Here is a 26,380-nt window from a genome sequence, read left to right on the forward strand (position 1 = left end):
CGCGCCGCACCCGCAGCAGCACCCGCCGCAGCATCCGCAGAACCAGGCGCAAGGCAAGGGCGGCCACCGCAGCGGCAAGGCCGCCGCCGCCGCCGCCTCGTCCTCGGCGTCCTGCTCGCACAGGCTCGGCCGGGTGCTCAACTTTCTCTTCTACCTCGCCCTGGTGGCGGCGGCCGCCTTCTCGGGCTGGTGTGTCCACCACGTCCTGGAGGAGGTCCAGCAGGTCCGGCGCGGCCACCAGGACTTCTCCCGGCAGAGGGAGGAGCTGGGCCTGGGCTTGCAGGGCGTCGAGCAGAAGGTGGGTACCCCGGCACCCCCCCCCCCCCGCGGCCCTCCGCGCCGCGGCCGGGCCGTTGGCTCTGCCCAGGCCTCGGTGCCGGAGCGGGGATGCCCCTTCCCCGGGCCTCTAGTTCCCGGTCGGTCCCCAGACCCTCTTTGTTAATGGCCGCGGAGGAATGGGCCCCGAGGGATGGGCCGCCGCCGCGAGGATGGTCAGGCCAGAGAGCGAGGGTGGGCCAAGGGCCTGTCACAGGGCATTAGCGGTGACCTGTAAGGAAGCGGCCAGGCTCTGGGGAGCCCATTCTTTTTGGATTAGGAACCGCTGAATGGGCAGAGTTGTCTGAAAAGAAGGTTGGAAGGGACGCCGGTGCATCCCTGGAAGCCTCGGGCAAGGCCGCACCTGGACTCGCCCCGTGGGAGACATCTGAGCCAGGTTTTAATAGATCCAGACCCCAGGGAAGGAAAAGCAAGTAGTCACACTCATTTGCGAAGTTCAAATGAAATATTACATATCTTCAGGCCCCTTGCCTTTTAGTGGACCAGTGTCCCCATGTGTGTTGAAGTAGCATATATCAGCTTTAGAGGAAAGGAAAGGCCCAAAATACTAGAGGGTACTGGTGAGTAAGATCACAAGGCACATTTATGTGATGTTAAGAGGGCTTACTCATTATCTAATCATGGTAGCAACCCTGGCAGGGAGGGAGGACTAGCAGTTTCGACTCCCATTTTCCAGACCAGACATTTGAGGTTTAGAGAGATTAAGTGAATTGATAAAGATCCCAGCTGGTGAGTGGCAAACTCAGTTTGGGGGTCCACAGAGGCCTCTCTCAGGTGTGGATGGACCCAGCTTTGACCACAGAGCTTCACGTTCCACCCCGTCTGGGTTTTTCCACACCGAGTGCAGCTCCCTCAGCCTCATACCTCCTCCTCCGTCCTGCACTAATGTCATCACTCAATGAACGTTGGTTGTATGATCGAAACAAAAAATCCCGCCACCACTTCTGAGCCCGGAACTGCTGCCTCCTTTTCCCAGCATGCTGCCTGCCCTGCCAAGTTTCTATCGACTTTTGTGGAGTATGCAGAACTAGGAATTTCCTCTTAAGACTGGCAGAGCGAGTGGAATGAGTCAGCCTGCTCAGTGCTCCAGGCCAAGGGAGGTGACTTTTCGAAGGGATTTAAGTAGGCAGCACTGCTTTGCCTATCCTGAATGTCAAGTCATTCTTAAGAAGTAGACAAACTGCTGGAGTATAATCACTATCCTTTGTTTCCTCTCTTTCATCCACCCACTTACCAATCTAATAGTGATAGGGCTGCGGGTTGGCCCTGTGGAGGGGGGGTGGTACAAAGGTGCAAAACACACACATCAGGTTTGCAAAGCAGCTCATGAGCGGGTTTCAGTTGAGGGTCACTGCTGTGTAACTTCAGAAGAGAGGGGGTGTTGAGTTTGCGCTGGCCCATATCCCGGGCCATATCATACAAAGTTAAAAAGTGGCCGAGGTGGTGCCCAGTTTAGAGCTGGCTGCTGGTCAGTAACTGTTGAGACAAGAAATGAGGAGACGCAGGAAGGAGGGCTGTCTTGAGTATGTTGGGACAGCAGGGGCTACACGGCCTGCAGCAAGACAGGAGACTGAAGCTGAGGCCCAGATGAAGTTGGGGTCTTGAATCGATGTTGAGGAAATCGGGCTTCCTTCTCTCCGCTTCTTCCCTGCCTCTCCCTCTTTCCCTCCTTTCTGGCTCCCACCTCTCCTCTTATCAAAGCTGTAAGCAGATTTACTTTCCTCTTTGGGGCTCAGTTTTCTCAACACAGGGAGGGGAGGGCTCTGTCCGGAGTTTTAAGAATCCACCTGGCCGTAGACTATTGAGACAGTGACCTTTCTTTTTCATTTAGCAGTGTATTCCAGCTGTTACGGAATGCCTGGTATTTATTGTGTACTCGTGTTTTTTGACTGTCGCAGCAGTTCCAAGAGGTAAGCACTGGTATACGCCCCTTTCACAGATGAGGAGAGTGAGACCCAAGGAGGCAGGTTAATGCAAGTTTTCATGGCCAGTGAGTGGCAGGGCTAGGGTTCGTCCTGCAGTTAGCTCCTGCAACACGGTCAGCCATCTGTGCGTTTTGTTGTCTTTCCCATCCCATGCCTTGCCCAGTTCGTAGTAGGTCTTCAGCTAATGCTGCTTCCAGTGATGTGGATTAGGACTTGTCGTGGTGTGTGGCCCTTTCTGTCTGCACCCCTGAGGTGGGCAGTGAAGAAGTCACGTTGCTCTAAAGAGAGAGTAGTGCTGGCTCTTCTGACAGCTTGAGTCTGAGCCTCTTTTTAACTTTGTATGATGCTCAGTGTGGAGCAGGGTTTGGTTCTTTGTGGGAACATAGACCTACGATATTATTATTCATAACTAGTATTCGTTACGGATTAATCATTTGTTTTTATTTTAAAGTTTACTTATTTATTTTGAGAGAGAGAGAGAGAGACAGTGCAGGTGGGGGAGGAGCAGAGAGAGAGAGAGAGAGAGAATCCCAAGCAGGCAGAAGGCTCCACGCTGCCAGCACAGAGCCCGATGTGGAGACCCGCAAGATCGTGCCCTGAACCAAATCCAAGAGTCAGATGCTTCACTGACTGGACCACATGGGTGCCTCGTAAGTGCTTCCCAGCCACCCTCTGAGGCAGCTCCCATTTATTTGCACTGTTTCACAGATGGGCCTGCTGGACCTGGAGCGGTCGTGTTACCGTTCAGGGTCACACGCAGACCCTAAGTGTTGGCACTGGGATTGGAGACGGAGCAGTTGAAGCACTCTGCTCTGGGTAGAGGGGTACCACCTGGTCTCCGTCTGCAGATGCCCTGCTGTATGCTTGGAGCCTGGGCAGAGAAGCTGGTCCGTCCTTCCGTGGGCCATTGAGCGGGCACAGTGGGTGTGGGCTTCAGGAACGTTGGCAGTTAGTCTGAGGCCGTGAAGGGCCCGTACTGCCCTGGCGGATGCAGGGTGGCGTAAAGTGCTTGTCGGACCGGGCTCGGAGGGACAGCTGAATGAGAGGAGCGGCTGTTTGTAGAAGAGTGAGTGGTCTGGTTGTGTTTCTTCGTTTCCTCATTTTGACTCTGGAGGAGTCCGGGCTTCTGGTGTAGGCAACGTCTAGGCCCTCAGGGCAGACTTCTGCTCCAGCGCATCCCTAGAGGCTAAGGGCTCGGGTTGTGAAGTCATAGATTCTGGGATTTTGAGGCTCAGCATGACTGCTTCCCAGTCTCCTCTGTAAACTGGAGATCAGTGGCAGCTACCAGCTCAGCAGAGCATCACGAGGGTGTGTTGGGACAATGTCTCCAAAGTCCTTCACGTATTTTTTGATGCACAGTGAGTGCCTTTCTGAACATCAGCTACCACTGTCTCCCCTCGTGCAGGGATCCTGTTCTAGCCATTCTTTCTCTCGGTGTCTTGTCCACCATGCAGTAGGCACCCCACATATGTTGGGGGGACAGATGCATCCATTGCATATTGGTTATAATGAGGTCTTTGTACATAAAGATGAACAGCACGCAGCACCGTCAGGAGGAGGGCGATTTCTGTGTTCTTTCTTATAGTGTTGGGGGTTGGGGTGTTTAGTTTCCTCTGTGATTTCTCATCTAGTCGCCTTCCTAGCCGTTTGCAAAGAGTCAGCCCAGGTTAGGGGTGACAGGGATCAGAGGGGAAATAGACCAGCTCCTTCTTCATCAGGCTTTGCTCGATTAATTAACTAATTCCTGACTCACTCAGGCAACACTGAATAAAGGCCTGCCGCATCGCAGGTGCTGCACTGCCCGTTCATGCCTCTCTCCCAAGCCTTCTCAGAGTGTCTTGTATGACTCAGGTCATGTTTGCTTTAAACAGGGAAATGGTCTAGTATTTTGGAGTCCCTGAGAACCTGATTCTAATCTATCTTAAAATGACAGACTGTTGGAAGCCACAAGGGACTTTAGATACTTGTTTTTATTTATTTATTTTTATTTTTTACTTTTTTTTAAATGTCTTTTATTTATTTTTGAGAGACAGAGAGAGAGTACAAGCAGGGGAGGGTCAGAGAGAGAGGGAGACACAGAATCTGAAGCAGGCTCCAGGCTCTGAGCTGTCAGCACAGAGCCCGACGCGGGGCTCGAATCCATGAACCATGAGATCATGACCTGAGCCAAAGCCAGCTGCTTAACTGACTGAGCCACCCAGGCGCCCCTAGATACCTGTTTTTAAATAGACGAGGAGCTCGGGGCCTGGAAAGTGAGGGTGACTCACGTGTGCTCACAGAGCTGGTGATAGGTGGGGCTGGAACTAGAGCCCAGGCCTTCTGTTCTCATTTCTGCAGTGTTTCCCTTTGGTGTTGGGCTAAGGAGGGTCTCAGAATCTCCAGACTTCTGAACTCCTTCCAGAAGAAAGATTAAACAATAATGAAGACCATATCTGCTGTTTGTGGTTCATTTACTATGTGTCAGGCACAGTTGAAGCGCTATGTATATTAATTCCCTTAATCCTTGCGCGATGAGCCTATGAGTCAGGTACTGTTTTTGTTTCCATCCAGCAGCTGAGGAAACTAAGGCACAAATGTGCAAAATAACTTGCTCAAGATCACACAGCCAGGAAGTGTCCAAGCTAAGATGTGAACAGAGGCAGTCTGATTCCAGAGGCCCATGCTTTTGTATTTTTTAACTTCTGATCATGGAGGTATTTAGGCACAAACAGATCAATATAGTGAACCCCAGTTTCAGTAATGCTCATTCTTCTGCTCTTCTTGTTTCACTTCTTCTCCACCCCTTCCCTCCCATTTTGTTTTGCCCTTTTTGGGCTGGGGTCAGAGCAGAGTGACTCCGAAGCCTTCTCTTCCACCCCTTGGGGGGGTGTCCATCTGGGCTCCCTTGTTCTCAGATGCCCTGGGTGTTGGGAAGTAGCACAGGTCTGCTGAGTGGCTGTAGGCTGGCAGGAAGGCTGGTCTGTCCCCTCAGAAGATCCACTCTAGGGGGCACAGGCAGGTGCGACCCTGCAGAAGAAGCTGGTGGCTCAGGTCCAGGCCCTCCAAAGAGCCCTGGCTCTGGCAGACACAGTAGATGTGGACCCAGGATCTAATTTTGACTGACAACTTAGTTCCCCTGGAGTATTTTAGGATTTATTTCCAGCAAATAAGAGCTCCTTCTTTTGCCTTTGCTCTTGGTAGAGCACAGTATATGACGCCTCACAAAGTTACTGGTAATTCTTAGATTCTCATCTGATGCTCAGTTCAAAATGCAATTTCCCTGACTCTCTCAAAAACGTCTTGCTTTGTGTGAATCAGGATCCAGACAAGTCGACACAATACGTTTGGTTAATAAATCTCTTAAAGTTCTTTTTATGTGTAATAGTTTCCTGTCTTTAAAAATGACATTTAATTATTGAAGGTCCTGGTGACCTGTTGTGTAGAATTTTCCACATTGTGGGTTTGGCTGATTGCACCCTTGTAGTGTGTTTCCCTCTTGCATGTTTCCTGTGAACTGGTGGTTAGATCTCAAGACTTGAGAGAGTCGGATTCCCTTTTTTTTTTTTTTGCAAGAAAGTGTTCTGGGTGGCACTTTGCCCCACGTCAGGATGAAGCCCCAGGCCAGTGGTCCTTGCCTTGGCCCATCAAACCGCTCCCAGGAGTGGCTCCCAGGTCAGACCTTGTTTAGGGGAGAATTTGTTGAGAAGGAGTGTGTTGTGGCACATGGGACTATAACGTGCTCACAAAGCCCGAGAATGCTGAGGGATCACCTGGTTCACAGTCCTATTTTCGGGTGAGGACAGTGACTTGGTCAGGACCACCCAACTAGAAGGTGCCCGTATACCTTCCTTGTCTCTCGCCTCCCAGCCCAGCGTGTCCCCTGTGCCTCAGCTTTTTTCCTGTGACAAGTTGCAAGACTCTTTCAGTTGTAAGAGCCAGAAACTCAGCCTAAATAGCTTAAAGGGGTAGAGAGAGAGAGAGAGAGAGAAAGAGAACTTGCTGGCTTCAACTAAAAAGTTCAAAGCAGACTCCTAAAGGTATAGCTGTATCCAGAGATTCAGATTGTGTCTTCAGAACTCAATCTTGCCGTCTCTCAGTTCTGCCTCCTTGACTCGTAGACTGGCATGCTTTGCCTGCGCCTCTCCAGGCCTCATGCATCCTCCAGCTAGCAACCCCAGTGCAGAAAGGTTTCTTTACCAAATGTTTTTTAAAGTTTATTTATTTATTTTGAGAGGGAGAGAGTGCATGTGAGATGGGGCGGGGCAGAGAGAGGGAGAGAGAATCCCAAACAGGCTTTGCACTGTCAGTGCAGAGCCTGATGGGCTCAGTCTCACAAACCGTGAGTTCATGACCTGAGCCAAAATCAAGAGTCAAACACGTAACCGGCTGAGCCACCCAGACGCCCCTCTTATTAGTAGTTTTGAAGACGTCATGGGATTGACTCGCTGGCCTGCCTTAGGCCACATGCCCATCGCTGGGCTAATCACTGTGGCTTTGGAGGGAAGGAGGGGTAGGTAGACGGAAAGTGCCGATCAGTCAGGCTGATTACAAACCACCCCTGGAGCACTTGGAAGGGACCTTCAGGTTGGCCCCCAGACCGTGTGGACTGTGTGTCGAAGGAAGTTTCTCCAAGGACAATTATCGTTCTGTTCCAGAAGAAGAGGGACCTGGAAGCTGGGCAGACACAAAGAAATATAGCCGTGTTGCGTGAAACTTCTCCACTCTTCTCAGTGGTTAACGTCTGGATTTTGGTTGCAGGTGCAGTCTCTTCAAGCCACATTCGGGACTTTTGAGTCCATCTTGAGGAGCTCCCAGCATAAACAGGACCTCCTGGAGAAAGCTGTGAAGCAAGGGGAGAGTGAGATCAGCCGGATCAGTGAGGTTCTGCAGAAGCTCCAGAATGAGATTCTCAAGGACCTCTCCGACGGCATCCATGTGGTGAAGGACGCCCGGGAGCGGGACTTCACGTCTCTCGAGAACACGGTGGAGGAAAGGCTGACGGAGCTCACCAAGTCCATCAACGACAACATCGCCATCTTCACCGAAGTCCAGAAGAGGAGCCAGAAGGAAATCAACGACGTGAAGGCGAAGGTCGCCTCTCTGGAAGACTCCGAGGGACACAAGCAGGATCTGAAAGCACTGAAGGAAGTTGTGAAGGAAATCCAGTCCTCAGTGAAGTCCCGAGAAAAGGACATTGAGGCCTTGAGAAGCACCCTCCAGACCTTGGAGTCTGACGTCTACACGGAGGTCAAGGAGCTGGTGAGCCTCAAGCAGGAGCAGCAGAAATTCCAGGAGGCGGCCAATTCGGAGCACCTCACCTTGCAGGCCCTCACGGATAAGGTGCTCCAGTCTGAGGAGGCCGCCTCCCACGTCTCTGAGGACATCAGGAGACTTGAGGAGGAGCTGCGCCACCTGGAAACCAAGGCCCTCAGGCCGGAAGAAGGGGTTTACAAAACCTCTGATGCCTTAGATGCACTCCAGGAGAGGAGCCGGGGATTGGACTCGAGGCTCCAAGCTGTGGAAGACGGGGTGGACGCCGTGCAGACAGCCTCTGAGCGGCACAGCGAGACCCTGAAGGCCCTGCTGGCCAAGAGCGAGGAGCAGGAGCGGCGCCTGGCCGCCCTGCAGGAGCGCGTGGCGGGCCTGCGCCCCGCGGAGGGTGACGCGGGAGGCCTGGCCAGCACGGTGAGGAGCCTGGGCGAGGCCCAGCTCTCGCTCTACGGCGACGTGGAGGACCTCAAGAGAAGCATGGGCGAGCTCCCCAGCACCGTGGAGGCTCTCCAGAAGGTGCAGGAGCAGGTCCACACCCTGCTGGGGCAGGACCCGGCCCGGGTGGCCCCCTCGCCTTCTCAGGACTTCCTGGACAGACTCTCTTCTCTAGACAACCTCAAAGCCTCCGTCAGCCAAGTGGAGTCAGACTTGAGGATGCTCAGGACTGCCGTGGACAGTTTGGTGGCCTACTCGGTGAAGATAGAAACCAACGAGAACAACTTGGAATCGGCCAGGGGCTTGCTAGACGACCTGAGGAATGACCTGGACAGGTTGTTTGTGAAAGTGGAGAAGATCCACGAAAAAGTCTGAGTGAATCGTGTGTGCAGGGCGCAGATTTAAAGTCCAGTTTCTCATGACCAAAAAATGTGTTGTTTCCTCCCTCGTGTCCCGCTTCCCCCACGTTCTTGTCCCCACTCTTAAAAAGCAGTGACCTCCTTCCCCCCGGCCCGAACCCCAAGGCATTTTATATTCTCGAGCCCACTTAATTTATTTACGGCCATTACCACACACCATGGGTTTCTCAAGTTTTCTGCTTCTGCTTTCGGTTGGTTTGCTGAAGGCCAGGCCCCTGCAAATCAGGGGCGCCTTTTAGAAGGGATGGCGCTCATGTCAGAGAAGAATGGCTTCAACTGAGGATTAACAGAAGCAGATTAACTGTCACCTCAGAAAACCCTGCCTGGCCAGCAGATTTCAAGGAAAAAAGTGGGGGGAGGAGGCGCTTTTGTTTCTAATTGTCATTAAGAAAAATTAAGTTTACTTTTTTTTTTTTTAACTACTTCTGGCCGAAGTTTTCACGAGCTGTCACTCCCTTCTGTCTTCCACGTTAAACTGGCTTAAATTCACGAGCGGCAGCTCTCCATGGGGAGGGGCCTGCTGCCTCGAGCTTTAGGTTGAAAAGAACCAGCTGCTTGACACAACGGCCGCCTCCGATGGTGTGGGGTGGCTTTTCCATTCCTGAATCATCCTGTGATCTCCAAGTTAACTATGCAAAGCATCCAGATGGTTCCGACTGTGAAGGCGCAGCACCCCACGGAGTCCCCCAGTGGCCATCCTGTGCTCCCCGCCCTTGGCAGGGTCCCCAAATAATGCATAGGTTGTGAAGCCCGAGAAAGGGGACTCCTTGGATTCTTTCAGGAAGTGTGTCCAACAGAGGCATGGGCTGTCTCCCCATGGGAATGGAGGCCAAGAGTTTTTATTTTACCATGGTGTCCACGAAGAGGCCTGCTGTCAGGGCAGACCCCCATTTGTCAGTGAGGAATGTGTGCGTTTTCTGTAGTTTTTTGCTGTTTCTCTTTACCTTCGAGCTGTACTGTTCTTTAATGGCTGTCTTGCCCTTCAAAGAAGGAAAAAGAAAAAAAAAGAAAATTAAGAGGAAAAAAAGGTTAGTTTACTGTGAAATGAACTGTATGGCTTATTTACAGTATTTTTAATTCTTAATAAACACTTGAGCTTTGTTACAACTTTTCTGGAGTGGTTGCTTTCTGAGGACTTAGCAATTCCGATATATTAATTAGATGAGAAAGGAGGTTTTCAGTTCTAAGACTTTGTTTCAATTCTGAAACCAAGATCGCTTCGCTGTTGGGCCTGCGGACGTGCTTTTGATGGACCGCTAGCAGGTTTGGCTGTCGGTCATTGCTTGATTCTCACTCTTAGTCACATCGCAGGGTCTCAACCCTGACTCCCTGATAGAATCTTCTGGGAACTTGAAACCAAGCCTGGGCCTGCCCCCCCACCCCAAGGGATTCTGATTCAAGGGGCGTAAAGAGGGCCGGCACTAGCATCTCCAAGGCTCCCAGCTGCTTGTAAAGTGCAGCCAGGCTTGAGAACCACGGTCACTGACCGTCTCTGTGACCTGCCGCCCAGGGTTCCTTCCCAGGATCGGACGCTGTTTATTGAGTACCTGTGTGCTGTGCCTCATGCCAGACCCTTAATAGGTCCTGGCAGCTTCCTCCTAATATTGCAGGCAGGCAGTCTCCTTCCCCATTTGTCAGAGGAGGAGCAGGCTGGGAAGCGTCGTGTAAGACTATTAGCTAGGAAGTGGTAGGGCTGGGATTTGAACCCAGTCCTGCTCTTAGCCTGTGACAGCAAACACCACCCCCCGCCAGCCCAGTGCACAGCCAGCTGACCTGTGCAGCCCCTGCTGCTGCTGTTTTAGAACCTGAGGCCGCAGGGGCTCCTTCCCCACCCAGGACGTAGAGGGAGGTGAGGACCCGAGTGCCCATGTGCTCTATTGTCCTTTTTGGCTGAAGACCCCTGACCTTGGTCAGTCATTCTGGGAACTTGAGGCAGCATCCCAAGGCATCAACTCCTAGCTGATGTTTTTCCAAAGCAGTTTGTAAGTCTGGGTAGACCCTTTATTGGTGTTAGAAATAATTCGTAATTAGGTCAATTATTTTTTTTTTAGAGACAGCATGAGTGGTAGAGGGAGAGAGAGACTCTTAGGCCAGCTCTATGCTCAGTGCAGAGCCTGACGCAGGGCTCCATCCACGGCCCTGGGATCATGACCTGAGCTGATACCAGCAGTTGGGCGCTCAACTGACTAAGCCACCCCAGCATCCCAGTTTGTAATTTGACTTTAAAATGGAACACTTGCTCGGTATAACCAGTTTAATGACCAGTTTTGCCCTCATTTGGGGAGGGTGCTGAACTTCTGTCCATGGAGAAAATGAAGTTCTGGTTTCTTTTCAGGTTGGTTGCTTCTATCAGGCATTTTCTTGATCTTGTCATCATTTCTTTAGGCTTTAACCTCGGGCCACGTAGTGGTTAAACAGATGCGTATTTAATGTTGTAGCAGAAAACCTCTACAAAGGGTCAGAGGAGTAGTAACTAAACCTAAATTCAGGTGGTGAAAATAAGAAGAATATTACAGATTCACGTACCCCTGATGCTGGGGCAGCTAGAGGCAGGTGTAACCCCAGACAGCAATCACAATTCAGTCGTGCGCCTGCGCCTGCCCGTTTTTCCATTCAGGGAACACTGTGAACCCCACAGCCAGATGTTTTACTCTGTGAATGCAGGACGCACGTGACGGGATCCTTGTCCGGATCGGGGCCCATGGGCCTAAGGGCCAACTGCTCATTGGGGGCGATGGCACGTAACGGGGTAGACGTCCCAGGGAATTATGGGTTCTATACAGCAGGTATAGTGGGTCACAGAGGGGGCTTGGCTGGTTCTGGCTGGATTCAGCTGGGATGGTTAGAACGGGTTTCCCACAGGCCTGTGGGAAGTCTCTTGGAACACTTCTGTGGGTAAAGGTTCCTGCCTTCAGCAAACTGGCTGCCCTGCCCTTTGTGCAGGGAATAGGCACAAGTTATCGATGGCATTGATTAGACTGCAGGTGCTCCGGCACCAGGATAAGAGGCTGCGGTGGAATTCCCCAGGCAAGACTGTCAGCACACTGATCACCGAGGCTGGGGAGGAGGACTCACAGGGTGGCTGTGACGGTGGGGTGAAGGCACGGGAGGAGAGGGTATGGCTTAGCACAGCACCTGGTACGTAGCGAGAGCTGGGGGCTCGCTTAAGCGCAGTCCCACCCCAAGTGCAAGGATCGAAATAGCTCTGTGCTGCTTGGTCAATAGCTGTGGCTCTGAGCTCTCAACTTTCTCTCTAGGGACCCCTAGACGTACAGTCCAGGAATGACTAGGTTAACACCCTGGCACAGCAGGGTCCTGAAGGACCAGCCCCATGGCGAGTGTTAGTTCTGCTGAGTGGGCACCCATGCTTTACCAGTCGTTAAATGTTTCGAGATTACCCTATGTCATCCTCAAAGCATGCCCCCAAGCTGCCGATCTGTTTTGCCAGTAACATTTGGGCGTGCCCCAGCCAGACATCTCATGGGCTCCCCTGGGAGTCAGTGGGGCCACTGCTCCCCGCCATTGCTTGAACCAGAAGCTCAGGGGATCCCTGTGGCCCTGCCCCTCCACATCCACCCCTGCTGAAGCCCTGACACAGCCGCCCCATCCCGCTTCTCCTAGCCTCCTCTCCACTCCGTCAGCAGATGCTGCTGAGTTCCCGCAGGGGCCCCTTGTGGCGCCCCTGCCTATTAACTGGGAACAGGAGTATTGGGTTGTGCACTCAGTATTCATTCAACAACCTTCGGAGAGCACAGCTCTGCCAGACACCAAGGAGATGACTGAGAACAAGACAGATAGGCACCCAGGTGGCTCAGTCGGTTAAATATCCGACTGTTGATTTCGGCTCAGGTCATGATCTATGCTGACAGTGCAGAGCCTGCTTGGAATTCTGGGATTCTGTCTTCCTCTCTGCCCTTCTCCCACTTGCTCTCTGTCTGTCTCTCTCAAAAAAAAGATAGGCTTCCTGCTTTCAGGATTCTCATGGTCCAGTTGGGAGGAAACCAGCAGTAAATATGAAAGGAAACAGATATAAGTGTGCAAATAGCAGTATATGCCCTGAGGGACAGGAACAGCTCAAGTGGGCTCTCTGTCTCTAGTCTGACTCCCCTTCAAGGAATTCCCATGGGTGACCAGTGTGATCTTCTCAAAAGCAAATCTGCCTATGACCTTTCTCTGCTAAATCCTTCAGTGTCTTCTCTTTGGCTTCTGGAGAAAATCCCAGCTCCATTGTATGGCTGAGAAAGAGCTTTCTGACTGCTCTCTCCCTGCCATCCTGCGTCATCTTCCATGGACTCTGAGGGCAGGTGCACTGATCAGCTGACTACTCCTCACCTCAGTGCCTTTGCACACTCTTCCCCCTTCTACTCAGAGCTCCCCACCTCCCTGAACCTGAACCACAGGCTGAATTTGGGAGCTCTTCCTACTAGCTCATGCATTCCAGGCTCCTCGCTATGAAGGGGCTCCTCCCTCGGCATTATGACTGCTTTTTTGTCTGTCTGCCCACTGGATGTTGCGCTCCGTGGTTGATTGGGTTATGTCTTTTATCTCTGTGTCCACAGCGATATCACTGTGCTTCGCCCACGTCAGTAACAATAAAAATAATGAACATTTTATTGAGTATTTACTCAGAACCACTGTTCTGAGGATATGTAAGGACAAACTCATTCAGATTTTTTTAAATGTTTTATTTAGTTTTGATACAGAGAGAGACAGAGTATGAGATGGGCAGGGGCAGAGAGAGGGAGACACAGCATCAGAAGCAGGCTCCAGGTTCTGAGCCATCAGCACAGAGCCCGATACGGGGCTCGAACCCACAAACGTGAGATCATGACCTGAGCCGAAGTCGGAGGCTTAACTAACTGAGCCACTGAGCCATCCAGGTGCCCCCAAATTCATTTAGTTTTACAGCAGTCATTAGTGAAGGTACTGTTGTTATCCCCATTTTCCAGGTGGAGAAACTGAGGCACAGAGAGGTTAAGTATCTTGTTCCAGATATCTACTAGTTACAGCTGTAAGTAGATTTAGAACCCAATAGTCTAAGTTAAAAACCTGTGCTCTGAACTACTGTAGACTTGTTTCTTTTCTCCATTTAAAAGCACCTAGCATTTTGGGGAGTTTTCTTTTCATTGAAGTACTATGTGCTTGCTTTTGGGCACTTTCCAGCATGCATGTCTGAAGTACACAGCTGAATGAAGCTCTCCTCCCGATCAAGATATACAACATTTTCAGCCCTCCAGAGAGTTCCTGCATCCTGCAGTCAACAAGCCCCAAAGACAGCTACTATTCTGGCTGCTATCACCATTTTTGCCCATTTATGAATGGCTACTTTTGCCCATTTACGAATTTCATATAAATGGAATCATGCTATATAACATGCCATATAACAGTTCCTTTAAAAAGTCAGGTTTATTAAGATATAATTCACATACCATAAAATTCACCCTATTAAAATGTACACCTGTTCTTAGTATATTCCCAGAAGGCCAGGCACAGAATGGCTGGGCTATTCTGATGAATCTTGCCCCTGTTGCATATGGAAAATTCTGTGGCACATAGGTGTTCAATAAACAGTAGATGTGTGAGTACACATGGGCTTTTGAACTGGATGGTGCGTTCTGGGATCTCCATCTTGCTGCTCGGTGCCGCGGAGAGAAAGGGGTGGGTGTGGCGTGGTGGGCACGTTCTTCCGCTCGCCCCTCAGGCTGGGTTCACAGGAGAGAAGATGAAAACCACAGAGGCAGAGGGGTCGGCTGCCCTTGCCCCTCCTCAGGCTGTGTTTGGTCAAGAGATCGATTCCATGAGTGATGATTGTGAACTGTATACAGGCTGCATCTGCCCTGGGAGATAGGAGGGAAGGTGAGGTTCCCAGCAGAACAGGGGGCATGGGTGTGATCAGGGGCAGCCTGACATGTGCATGTGGGAAGGACTGACGAAGTCCTGCCCCTGGGTGGTGGTCTGCCCACCAATTCTCCTAGTTTTCTTGAGAGAATCACCTCTAACCCACCCTGAGTCCATTTGGCTCTGACCCAGTTTTGGCCAATGAGAAATCCCGTTTTCCTAGTCTGATTTGTTCAAGATGAACTCATGTCATTGTCTGACCTGCTGACTACTGCTGGAACTTTCTAGAAAGGGGTGCCCTCTGTCCATTGGGGCGCCAAGCTAGCAGGATGTAAGCCCAGAGCCACTAGGGGCCACCCTCTACGGAGAGACCACTGAGAATGAAGCCAGCATAGAAGAAAGTAGAGAGCAGACATGGTAACAGACAGGTTCCTGATGATATACTTTGAACAGCTGGATCTATCTGTGCCTGAAGCCCCACAGGCCGTGTTGTTTACTACACAGAATCCCATACTGTGGTTCTACCTTTCATAGGTACACAAGGCAACATGGAGCCATGTAAAGACTGGACATAATAGCACTGCTTACGACTAAAAAAATCGAAAACACCTAAAAATTCTGGCATCGTGATCAGTAACTACTCTGTCACTTGCTCATCATGAAACTTGCTTATGATCATTAAACAATAATAAACACGAGTAAGTTAGAATCCTGCATATCAGTGCAGATGACTCAACTAAACTGCTGAGAGAAGAAAAGCTTCAGTGAACCTTCACAGTATGAAAACTTGCATATAAAGTTAAGAAACACTGTAAAATAATAATGTAGTAAAAGTATCTACAAATGACCAGGAGACAGAATATTCGAACTTTGGTGGTTTGATTTCTAGGGGCTCCATGGGCATTCGTGATATTATTCTTAGTGCCTTTCCTCGCTCAACATTTCATCATGAAAATTCCAACAGGAAAGTTGACAGAATTGTTCAGTGAGCACTCACATATCTACTACCAGCTCCCCATTTTCTTGATTCATTTTGAATCCCAGAAATATTTTGTAATTCAAACCTTTTAAAAGGGAGGGGGAGAAACACAGGGGAAAATTCACATTTAAAAAATTTTTTTTATGTTCTTTTATTTATTTTTGAGAGACTGGGAGAGACAGTGGGAATAGAGGAGGGTCAGAGAGAGAGGGAGACACAGACTGTGAAGCAGACACCAGGCTCTGAGCTAGTTGTCAGCACAGAGCCCAACGCGGGGCTCAAATCCATGAACCATGAGATCATGACCTGAGCCAAAGCCAGACACTCAACTGACTGAGCCACCCAGGCACCCCTTAAAATTTTTATTTATTTTTGAGAGAGAAAGAGACATAGAGTGTGAGCAGGTGAGGGTCAGAGAGAGAGGGAGACGTAACCTCAGAAGTGGGCTCCAGGCTCTGAGCCGGCAGCACAGAGCCCGACGTGGGGCTTGAACCCATGAATGTGAGATCATGACCTGAGTCGAAGTCGTACGCTCAACCGACTGAGCCACCCAGGTGCCCCAGAAAAGTCACATTTTTATTGCCTAAAATAGCATAGATGAGAACACAGACCGTGACCTCCGTATATTTCATGAAGTGCTGTATTTCAGCCTTATTCACTCCTTTTCCTAACAGTGATAGCTAAAGAGCCAGGAGGTCTTAGCAAAGGTTGAAAGGGAGTTTCAATCCAACTCCCTTATTTTACAGATGGGGAGACTGAATCTCAGAGAGTACGTTGCTACCTTCCCCGCCCCCACCGGCTCACGAACTAACAAGAAGACAGGGCTTTACTTCCTTCTCTTCTCTCCCAGTATTTGTTTAGGCTCCTTCCCAAACCTAAGCAAATTTCCAAAATGCCCAGAGCAAGCAAAGGACCAGGCAGATGAGCTCCCGCGGCCAGTGAACTGCATTCTGGGCACCTTGGCCTTGCAAGCTTGTGGTTGTCAACACCCAGGGGCAATAGCTTTTGGGCAATGAGTGATGGGGAAACCGTGGCCGGTGTTTAAATAATGTTCTGTTGCGATGCCTGTTAGCAACTGGGTGCATCTGCCTGTTTTTAAGATGCTTACTGTCCCACTTAGAACTCAGTAACATGGGTCACTTGTAGAAACTCAGGAACATAGCTCTTTCTTTTTCATTTGCTGGATTGGTCCTGGCACACACAGCGCGCTCAAATCTTTCCTTTCTTATTGGGGTGGGGCAACTGGGGAGAGTTGCCAGGCTGGGCCGACATCTCATATAACTCCTTATGGACTGTTGACTCTTAGAAGATTCGTGGATGCACCAGCCAGAAGTCGGAGGTAGTTCAAACTCTTCAACTTTCAGCTGGGGAATCGCCCTCAAATCAGTAGTTCTAGTGGCTGTGGGAAGCAGAGATGCTGCTTGAAACGAGAATTTAGCGCCATCTGGTGTCTAAAATTGGCTTACAGGAATCATTTCTTGATCCTCCTCCTCCTCCTCCTCCTCCTCCTCCTCCTCCTCCTCCTCCTCCTCCTCCTCCTCCTCCTCCTTCCTCTTCGGCCACCACCACCTCCTCCCTATTGTGTTTCAGAAAGGAGGGATAAATCCAGTTGCATCACTGAAGTATCAAGAAAACCCCCTATTTAAAAGACCAACGAATTGTATTATTATATGACATAAACACCTTTGTAATATGTACACTCTCCCTCTAATTAGCTCGCCCTGAAAACTTAGATAATGATAAAGGATTTTGTTAATTGGACCCTTTTGTTAGTAGAAGGGTCTTTATCTTCCCATGTCCGTCTAGTTCAGAATGGTGGGCACTGACCCTTAGAGCAGCTCAGCCCAGTGCTGTATGCCTAGTGGTTAACATTAGTAGCCACCCATAGCTGTGTATCCGTGTTTTAGATCATGAGTCAGGTTGAACACATATTATCTCACTTAATCCTGGCAATTATTTTAGGTAGTAATAATGTCCATCTCTGATTTGGTGATCAGAAAACTAAGAAAACTTCATTAACTTGCTCTGGGACCACACAGTCAATAGAACCGGGAATCAGACTCACATTTGTCTGTCTCTGTCCACTAAAAATCACACCCCCTTTTCTATGGAGATAAACTGGGCAACCCATAGTGTCCGAGGATACAACTCCATGTACTTTGACGGTGTATATAATACTGGTGGTTACGGGTAGGGTTCTGGAGCTAGCCTGAGTCCAAATCCTAGCCACACCACTTTCGGTCTGGCATAGGGAAAGGTAGTCAAGCTCTCCATGCCTCGGTTTTCCATTAAAAAATGGGGATGATGCTAATGGTAACACCTACCTCACAGAGTTGGGTGAGGCTCAAATAGTTACTACAGCTAAGGTGCTCACAGCAGTGCCCACCACACAATAAGGCGCTCAGGAAATATCACTTAAAACCGACTGGAAGGCAGGTAGTCGAAACTATGACATCTGTGACACAAGCATGCGTATAGTCGGGCAGCAAAATGAGTGTTTAGAATCTGAGTCTGGGCAACTTCAGGTGGGCCTGTGTCTTGTAGATTCTCACTGTTCCCACCATGCACACACCGCTGCTTCTGCATCCATTGGGGACAGTTGTCTGGCTGCCAAAAGCATTTGGAGTTTTGATCCTTGCAGCGTATGAGATGAGTGAATAGGAATCCTGACCCTGAGAAATGAGCTTTGGGCTCTTTGTAAATCTCTTCTAAGGCTTGTAACTTCACAGTTTTCTATCAGGTGAGATCTTTGGGTTCTGCCATCGTGCAGTATGGTTTCTCCCGCCAAGAACTAAGGCCCAGGCAGCTCCACTCTTTAGCCCAAGCCCCCGCTCCATGGTCCTTCCTTACTTCCTTGCATGGAAGTCTTTCTTCCTCCCGTCCTTCCCTCCTGTCCTTCCCCAGGAGGAGCTGGGCTCCCTGAGGCAAGGAAGGTGCAAGAGTAAGTGAGTGAGATTTGGCAAGAGAGGCACAGCCTAGAGCCTCAAGCCCTGGAGTCACTCTGCTGAGAAGGTCCGCCCTGTGGAGCTGGGTCAGAGCCTCCCGACAGTCAAGAAAATGAGACACAGACCAAAGAGGCAATTTCTCCCACTGCCAGAAGAGGGCAGTGTAGCGCAGAGGACAGAGGAGAAACTGGTCCTGGGAGATGGGGGTTCTAGTCCAGCCTCTGCTGGGAAGTAGCAGTGCTGTGCACAGTAAGCTTCGCCTGATTTTTCCTGATGGCCCTTTCCAGCTCTAAGGTTCTGCGATCCCGTCGGGAGAGAATTGGAATGCATTGGCCAAGAACTCCAAATAGGTGTATGTAAGGCAGAAACCAGAAGTGAGGGAGAGGAGCAGGGCGAGAAAGGAATGAGGGAGGGGGGTGGTGTGCACTCTGGGACTTTTCTTCTGCTGGGGCTCAAATCTCTCTAAGCAGATCCAGCAGGGGTGGGGAGGGGGAGCCTTGAAACAGGAGCCTTAAACTCTTGGGGTCACGTGCTCTGGATGGGCAGTATGTCAAAGCACCCCAAATAGTTTGGGATCTAGCATTATAGTCTGCTCAGATCCTTATTGGGGCAGATGTGTAATCCCAAAGAAGCAATTAAAGTTACACACTGGTGGTTTGCCCATCTCTACATTTTGTAATAGCCGAGTCTGTTTTCTTCTTGATGGAAATTCCTTCCAGAAATGGCTTGATGCACAGCCTGCGGTGGTTTGGGGTGCCCCTTGTTGGGGATACAACGTGAAGCCCGCAGGCAAACCCCTTTCTGGCTCAGCCCAGCTCCCACGAACATGCCTTGTTATGCTTTGGAAGCCCCGTCGGAGTCCTGGGGCTCCCCCACTGGCTTTGGGCAGGGTCTCTTTCTGTTGGGGTCATTAGAGTGGATGTCCTGGAAGCAGGGACAGTGAGATGGCGTCTTAAGAGGGCGCTGGGGGCCTAGCTTGTCAGTAAGAGATGAGTGGGTATTTTTGGTGGTCTGGCTTTTATGTATCTACATCGGCGTCTAATGCTGCCAACCTCACCCAAAAGCCAGCCTATAATTCTGGGTGGGTGAGCCTTGTTCAGGAGTTCCTGTGTCTGTTGGCTGTGGACATCATGCCTCACTCTCTGTTACTACCCTTGGACAGTGGGGTCAGGGCAGCTCGGAGGCTAGACACGCAGACTCTGGAGCTCCCCCGTCTGGACGTGTGACTCAGGGCAAGTTACCTAACTTCTTGTGGCCTCACCTGTAAAATGGGAGTGATTATACTTGGACCTGCCTCACAGTATTTGGGAGGATTAAAGAGCACATTATAAGTAGGCACCTGATGCAGATTTTTGAAATATATGCATTCATGCCTACCTTGTAGAAACTAAGGTATCCAGAGGGGGCGGGGGGAATCCCAGAAGGGAAGTATATTTAAAAAAATTATTATCTTCAATTCTGTGTCAGGCTAAGGTGGGGGCAGAGACTGGGTTTACCCACCTGTCTGAAACAACCATGTACTAAGCACACAGCAATGCTTATGACATGTGTTCTTGTTTTTGTGCTTTACTCATTTCTGTCTTCCTTTTTTTTTAAAGATTTGATTTTCTTTTTTTTTAATTTAAATCTTAGCTAACTAAAGATATTATTTTTATCTTTACACCCAACATGGGGCTCAAACTCACAACACCAAGATCAAGAATTGCACGCTCTACCAACTGAGCCAGACAGGCACCCCTTAACTCATTTCTTTGTCACAAATGTGTGAACTATGTTCTATTTTTAGTCTCATTTTACAGCTGAGAAGATCGAGGTACAGGGAGGTTACAGGACTTAACCAAGGTCACTGAGCTAGTCAGGGCAGAGTCAAGATCAGAAATTCCAGGGTCTGTTCTGGACCGCTGTGCTCTCCTGAGTGAGCACACAGCTCAGCGTCAGTAATAGTTTTTGAATGAATGACCCCAACCACCCAGAATGAGATACTCTCCATCTCCCCCTTCCTCCCCTGTGTCTTCAGCCCCTTGTCTCCCGGCTCTATCCAGTCCAGTCTTGAACATGATCATCTCCCTCCTGTTTAGGAAAGACAAGACAAGAGAAGACCTCCAGTTCCCATCTCACCTCTCGCCTCAAAGTCACAGGCAAAATTCTTGAAGGAGTCACTTAGGCTTGCCTTCTTTTCTGCCCCCTTCACTCCCCTCTATCTGAATTCCCCTCCTTGCTGTCACAATGCTTTCTGCTGAAGTCACCAAGATTTCCAGGATCTGAGAACTTTCTGTCCTCTTCTCCTCTGACCTCAGGCCTGTGCTTACGACCGGTGTTCACTCCCTCCCTTGGTGTCCGGGATACTTCAAACTTCTGGCCACTCCCTCCTGCGGTCTGAGTGGCCTTTCTTCCTTGACCACACCCAAGGGCTTGGTCATGGGCAGTCCTCTCCCCTTGGTCCGTCCTCTCTCCCTGGCTGAGGCCATCTGTTCCTGGGCTCAACATGCCCCTTCCCTAAGCCGAGGACACCGAGGGTTATCTCCAGCCCAGACCTCTCTCCTGAGTTCTCTCCACCAGAAATGGGTACTTGACACTTCTACCTGTTGTCTAAAGCCCTCACAGCAGACTCCCCATCATCAGAATACCCTTCTTATTTGGTAGAAGAGGCACAGATATTCTGTCTTCTCTTCTCAGTGAGTCACAAACTTTCCAGTTAGAGCTGTGAGTCTCTGAGGTACAGAGATAATCAGGGTTCATTTACATTGATGGTGAAGAACTTGGGTGTCCAGGTTGAGGTGATGAATGTCCCGGGGTCATGACGTCCCTGGCAGCATCCACAACAGGATTTTTTCACATGAAGTTTGCTTCTCTCTTGTCTGAATAGTTTCTGTGACTGGGCCTCCAGTCTTTCTGATGAGCTGGTGAGCCACCAGATACCCTTCTAAGCCAGAGTTGTGTTGTGTTGATTGCAGCCAAGATCCGTGAAAAGTACAGTCTCATTAAACACACTGTGCTTCAGACGAGCTCATCATCTACTCCTCTGAAACCTTCTCTTCCTCCATGTGCTGGGTCAGAGTGCATGGCTTCTCCATTTACCTAGTTTCTTATGTCAGAAGCATGAGATCTTACACCTTTCTTCCCCTTACTGTCCAGGTCCAGTCTCCAGATCTGACTGATGCATCTTAGTCAGTATCTCCCAGGAAATCTCCCTGTGTTCCACTGCCATGACTATGGTCCAGACCCCATCTTCTTTCACCCTGACCCTGGTAATTGCCTCCTGACTGGTGTCTTTGCTTCTCCCAATTCCTCCTTCACCCAGAAGCTAGAGCGATGTTTTTAACAAGACAAATCGAATCTCTCTTAAAACCTACAGTGCCTTGTCTTGTTTTGAGGGCAAAGTCCTAAATCACACCGGAGTCCCTAAATTCACACTGGCAGCACATCGGCCTTTTACTTCCCTACTGGTGTTTTTTTTTCTTACTTACTTTCTTTTTTTAATGTTTATTTATTTTTGAGAGGGGGGAGGGGCAGAGAGAGAGGTAGACAGAGGATCTGAAGCAGGCTCTGTGCTGACAGCAGCCCAGCCCAATGCGGGGCTCAAACTCACAAACTGCAAGAGCTTTACCTGAACAAAAGTCAGATGCTTGGTCCACTGAGCCACCAAGTGCCCCTCTTTTTGAGTGGTATGTAAAATAATGGTGTAACTTATGAGCAATGCCATCTTAGATCTGATGTACTGTGGTAATCACAAAAAAATTTTTTAATGTTTATTTATTTTTGAGAGAGAGAGAGAGAGAGAGAGAGAGAGAGAGAGAGAGAGAGAGAGAGAGAGAGAGAGAGAGGGAGAAACAGCGTAAGGGGGGAAGGGTCAGCGAGAGAGGGAGACACAGAATGTGAAACAGGCTCCAGGCTCTGAGCTCTCAGCATGGAGCTGGATGCGGGGCTCGAACTCATGAGCTGTGACATCATGACTTGAGCTGAAGTCGAATGCTTAACTGACCGAGCCACGCAGGTGCCCCAGAACTGCGGTAATCATAAGTTATTTGTTCACCTGGAGTATCTCCTAGATTATAAGTCGTGTGTGTCTTGCTGGGCAGTGTATCCTCAGCACTGTTAAGTACCTGGCTCTACTCTGCTCTGGATCAAGATTTATTGAATATATACGTACATGCATATTACAAAGGCTAATGTATGTCAAAAAAAAAATCCCACCGGGAAGAAGACTGTGGTACGTTCAAGATGTATGTTAGGAACCCTAGAGCATCTACTAAAATCACAACACAAAGAGTCAAATTACAGCTAATAAGCCAACACAGGTGACAGAATATGAAGGGAATGGAAGGGAGAGGTTGTAACAGGGTAGGAGAAAACTTTGTGGGTTGACGAAAATGATCCTTGCATGATGGTGATGGTAGTTTTGTGGGTGTAGACGTACAATAGAACCTACTAAATAGTACACTTTAAATATGCCCTTTATGTGTGTCAATTATACTCAATAACGTTGTTTAAAACATATCTGTTGATGGCAGGATTATGAATCGCTTTCATCTTCTTCATTTTTTTTTTCATGTTTTCCAGAATGAAAATGGGAACAAGAAAGCTGGGAAATCTGTGTTTGTTAAGGCTTTGTACCTAGCCCTTCCTTTGGCCATCCCTTTCTTCCCCTTACGGAACATCACAAAATTCTCCTGTTCTCCACACTTTTGCCTTTGCTGTAACCCACCCAGCCAAGGATCACCAGTTTCATTACCTTCACATGTTCCTTTCAAGCCTCTCTCCCCGGCTAACCGTCAGCTACAAGCTAGCTGCATCCTGAATCATCTACTGGGCATTTAACACCGTCAGTTGACCTAGCAGCTTGCTAGTGTGAGCTCTGGTCAGCCTATGCCGAGGGCGGGCACATTTTGGTAGTTAGAGGCTGGAGGCTGGGGAGTAGCTACCAGGAGGCTCCCAACGGAGCCTGGAGTGTGCAATGGAGGGTGAGCTAGGAAGAGGGGGCTGGCTGTCCCCACCCCAGTGTCCTAGGAAAGAGAAGACTTTGAGCTACACAGAGCACTGAATCCCCCAGAATATGTCAGAGTTTGGGAGTGGGCGGTGAATCTTTTTTCCAGCCATACATTCTAAAAAATAATTTGTACAATCCCTACATTAGTGGTTTCTCTCTCCTCCCTCCCCCTCCCTCTCTTTCTCCCTTCCACTGTCTCTCCTCTTTCCCATTCTCTGCTTTTCCTTTTCCACCCACTTCCACCAACCCACCCTCCTTGTCCTCACACTAGACTCTCCTCTTCTTTATTATCACTCTTTCTTGGTCCACATTTTCAAAGTCCATGGTTTTCCAGAAGTACCCGGCTGACTGGAGGGCTCCCTTGCAAGGCTGTTTCCAACAGGTGTGCCCATTAAGCCCGAGGGGTCCCCCAGCCGCCGCCCCCAGATTTCATTTCTGCCTTCCCACCTGACAGCCCCCCCGCCCCGCCTCAGTCCCTTCTGCATAGAGCTTCAGCTTCTGCTGAGCGCAAGAGAGGGCTGCCCTCAGCAGGTGCCCCCTGGTGACCCATCTGGCTGCCAAAGTCAATGCTCCTGGGACTGGGCAAGAGCCCTCTGCATGGCAGAATGTTTATGGAACTTTTCTGCAGAAAAACCTGGAGCCTAGCAGTTTTAATCTATGGGGAGAGATCCCAAGAAAGCCCCCTCCCCTTTTTTGGCACTTTCTCCAAGGAAATTTCTCAAAAGCAAAGGCAAGTTACATTGTTTATGGAGAAAAAAGAAAAACACACGAACCCAACAATAACACAGAGTCATTGCAGAGGGTGAGTGCACTTCTGCCGGTGATGGGTGGAAAGAAGCTGTTGTGTTTTTCACGTCTTAGCATTTCTCATGTTGGATGTGAAATAGCCACGACTGTGCTAAATTCCTGTGGATGGATCCATTTTCCGCCAGGCTGGGTCTGGTCGGGACGAGATCTTCTGGTTCTGAGTAAGGGTGGAAGGCACAATGGGTATTTGTTGGAGAGATCATTAAGTTCCTTGGCCTTCTTCAGGCTCTGGGTGACCTGGGGAGCTGGGATCTTGCTCCCGGTTCAGTTTCGGTGACATCTGGCTCTGGTCTATTGAAGGCTCAGTGATCCTGGGCCCCTGTGTTTACACTTCTCCCGTCTGCTAGGGATTGAACCACCTGCTGGCATGTCAGGTCCCTCACCTTAAATGTTAGAGGTCAGGGTGTGATACATGACAGGCAGAGAACTTGCCGTGCGTCAGTGTCTTAACGGCCGCTGTGACAAAGGACCACAAGCTTAGAGCCTGAGAACAGTGCAAACTTACTCTCCTATAGTTCTGGCAGCCCGATTCTGAAACTGGTGTCGGTGGGCTGAGCTCACGGTGTTGGCAGAGCTGTGCTCCTTCTGGAGGCTCTGGAGGGCGGCTTCCTGGCCTCTTCCAGCCTCTAGAGGCTGCTCACAGTCCTTGACTCGCACCTCCACCTGCAAAGCCAGCAGCGTGGCGTCTGCAGACCCACAGGGCACCACGCTGAGACGCGACTTTGGTCACTGCATCTCTTTCTCTAACTCCTTTAAGGACCTGTAATCACACTGGACTCCCCTAGGTAGTCTAAAATAGTCTCCCCATCTCAGGTTTTTAACTTAATCCAAGTTGCCAAGTCCTTTATTGCCAAGAAAGGTGACTATTTATAGGCTACAGGCATAGATGTGATGTCTTTGGGGGACTGCACCCACCACATGGGGGACCATGTCTTCCACAGGCCCCTTTGAAAGGCAGTTGCCTTAAGTCACATGGAAAGACCCAGAGACAGCGGGGACTTGCTTGAAGTTGGAGAGCTGGTCATTGACTGAGATGAGACTCAGTTCCTAGTTGAGGGCCCCCTTCCTGTCTGTCTACTGCACCAGAATGCGAGGGTGAACTTTTGGGGGTGGCCGGGGATCCTTGCAATGCACATCTTAGCCTTCTGAGAAGGGAGCAGCGAGATGGCCCAAAGCCCAGACAGTGTCAGCAGGATTGGTTAAGAAGTTACAGAAACTATAGACTGAGCCTCACTTTGTGCTGAGGCTATGGTAAGTGATGAAAGACTTCACTTCACAAAATCATTCCCCAAACAGTATACAGCAGGGCCAAATACAAGCTGCATTCTGCAAGTAAGAAGACCAAGGCTCACAGAAATTAAATAAATTGCTCAAGAAAGCAGTGAACCCAGATGCCACATCAGTGCTATCTGACTTAAAACCTCGGGTTGTTAACAACTACAAAGGAAGAACTTAAAAATAAACTTTTCTGGGGGAGGGGGGAGAAAAACGTATGGTTCCTCCCAATTTACCTCCAAGACTGAGTTAACTCAATACCACTCAGAGGACAGAACAGAAATTTATGGAGAAATTCTAGGCTCAGAGAGGTTGGATTACTTGTCTAAAGCTACACAGCCAGGCAGAGGTAAGGCCAAGACTAAGTCCTGAAGCAATCCAACTGTTGGGACCTCTGTGTCAAGGATTATTTACAGTATGAAAGGGGCACTAGGCGAAGCGGCCCCCGCTTCCTTCACCTCTCCGCAGATAGAGAGGGATGCACGGAGAAGTGTCACCTGAACAGAAGGTGGTAAGATAAAGTCCAGCACCATCCCCATGGCCAGGAAAGCCCTCCATGATGATCTGGCCCCTGCCTTCCAAGCACATCTCCTACCTCCCCGCCTTGGCTTATATGCTTCCCATACTAACCTTCTTTCAGTTATGCTAATGCTCCAAATGCCTTCCTACCTCAGGGCCTTTGCACTTGTTATCTCTCTACTTAGCACACACTGCCCTTGTTCGTACCTGGCTGACAATCTTTTGTCATTCAGACGAGCTGCCTCCAACATCACCTCCTCTGGAGGCGTTCCTGACCATTCATCCAAAATTGCCACAACACTTCCACTTGGAATCATCACTTTGTGCATGTAACGCTTATTTTTGTTTCACTGCATTTACTATTATTTGATTATCTTTTTCAATTACTTTTTAAAAATTATTGGTCTCTGCTCCCCCTTTCCCCCCCCCCCCCGTCCCTCCCATAAGCTTCATTGGGCATAGGAGGACCTGGTCTGATAATTTACAGCTTGCTTGGTGCATTGTATGCCTGAAATAAGTGTTTGTTGAATGAATGAATGAAAGTTGACCAGGTGAAAGGCGATGGAGGGAACTGGAGCAATGGGAGACACTCAGCCATCTGATGCGGCTGGAGATGGAGGGTGGAGGAGATGAGTTTCTGAGCTGGGCAGGACCAGCTCCCACAG

At 49.8% G+C, this 26,380-nt stretch overlaps 1 protein-coding gene across 1 annotated transcript; it reads left to right on the forward strand.

Annotated features, from left to right (window-relative positions):
- Position 1: 1 nt before the first annotated feature.
- CKAP4 (cytoskeleton associated protein 4) lies at positions 2-9,472 on the forward strand (the record flags this gene model as incomplete). The annotated part of the gene is made up of 2 exons (XM_029955423.1): positions 2-298; positions 6,999-9,472. Coding segments are annotated over 2 exons (1,620 nt in total), but the record flags the coding sequence as incomplete, so codon positions are not given.
- Positions 9,473-26,380: the final 16,908 nt, after the last annotated feature.

The sequence above is a fragment of the Suricata suricatta genome, chromosome 10 (assembly GCF_006229205.1).
Source record: "Suricata suricatta isolate VVHF042 chromosome 10, meerkat_22Aug2017_6uvM2_HiC, whole genome shotgun sequence".
NCBI classification, from domain to species: domain Eukaryota; kingdom Metazoa; phylum Chordata; class Mammalia; order Carnivora; family Herpestidae; genus Suricata; species Suricata suricatta.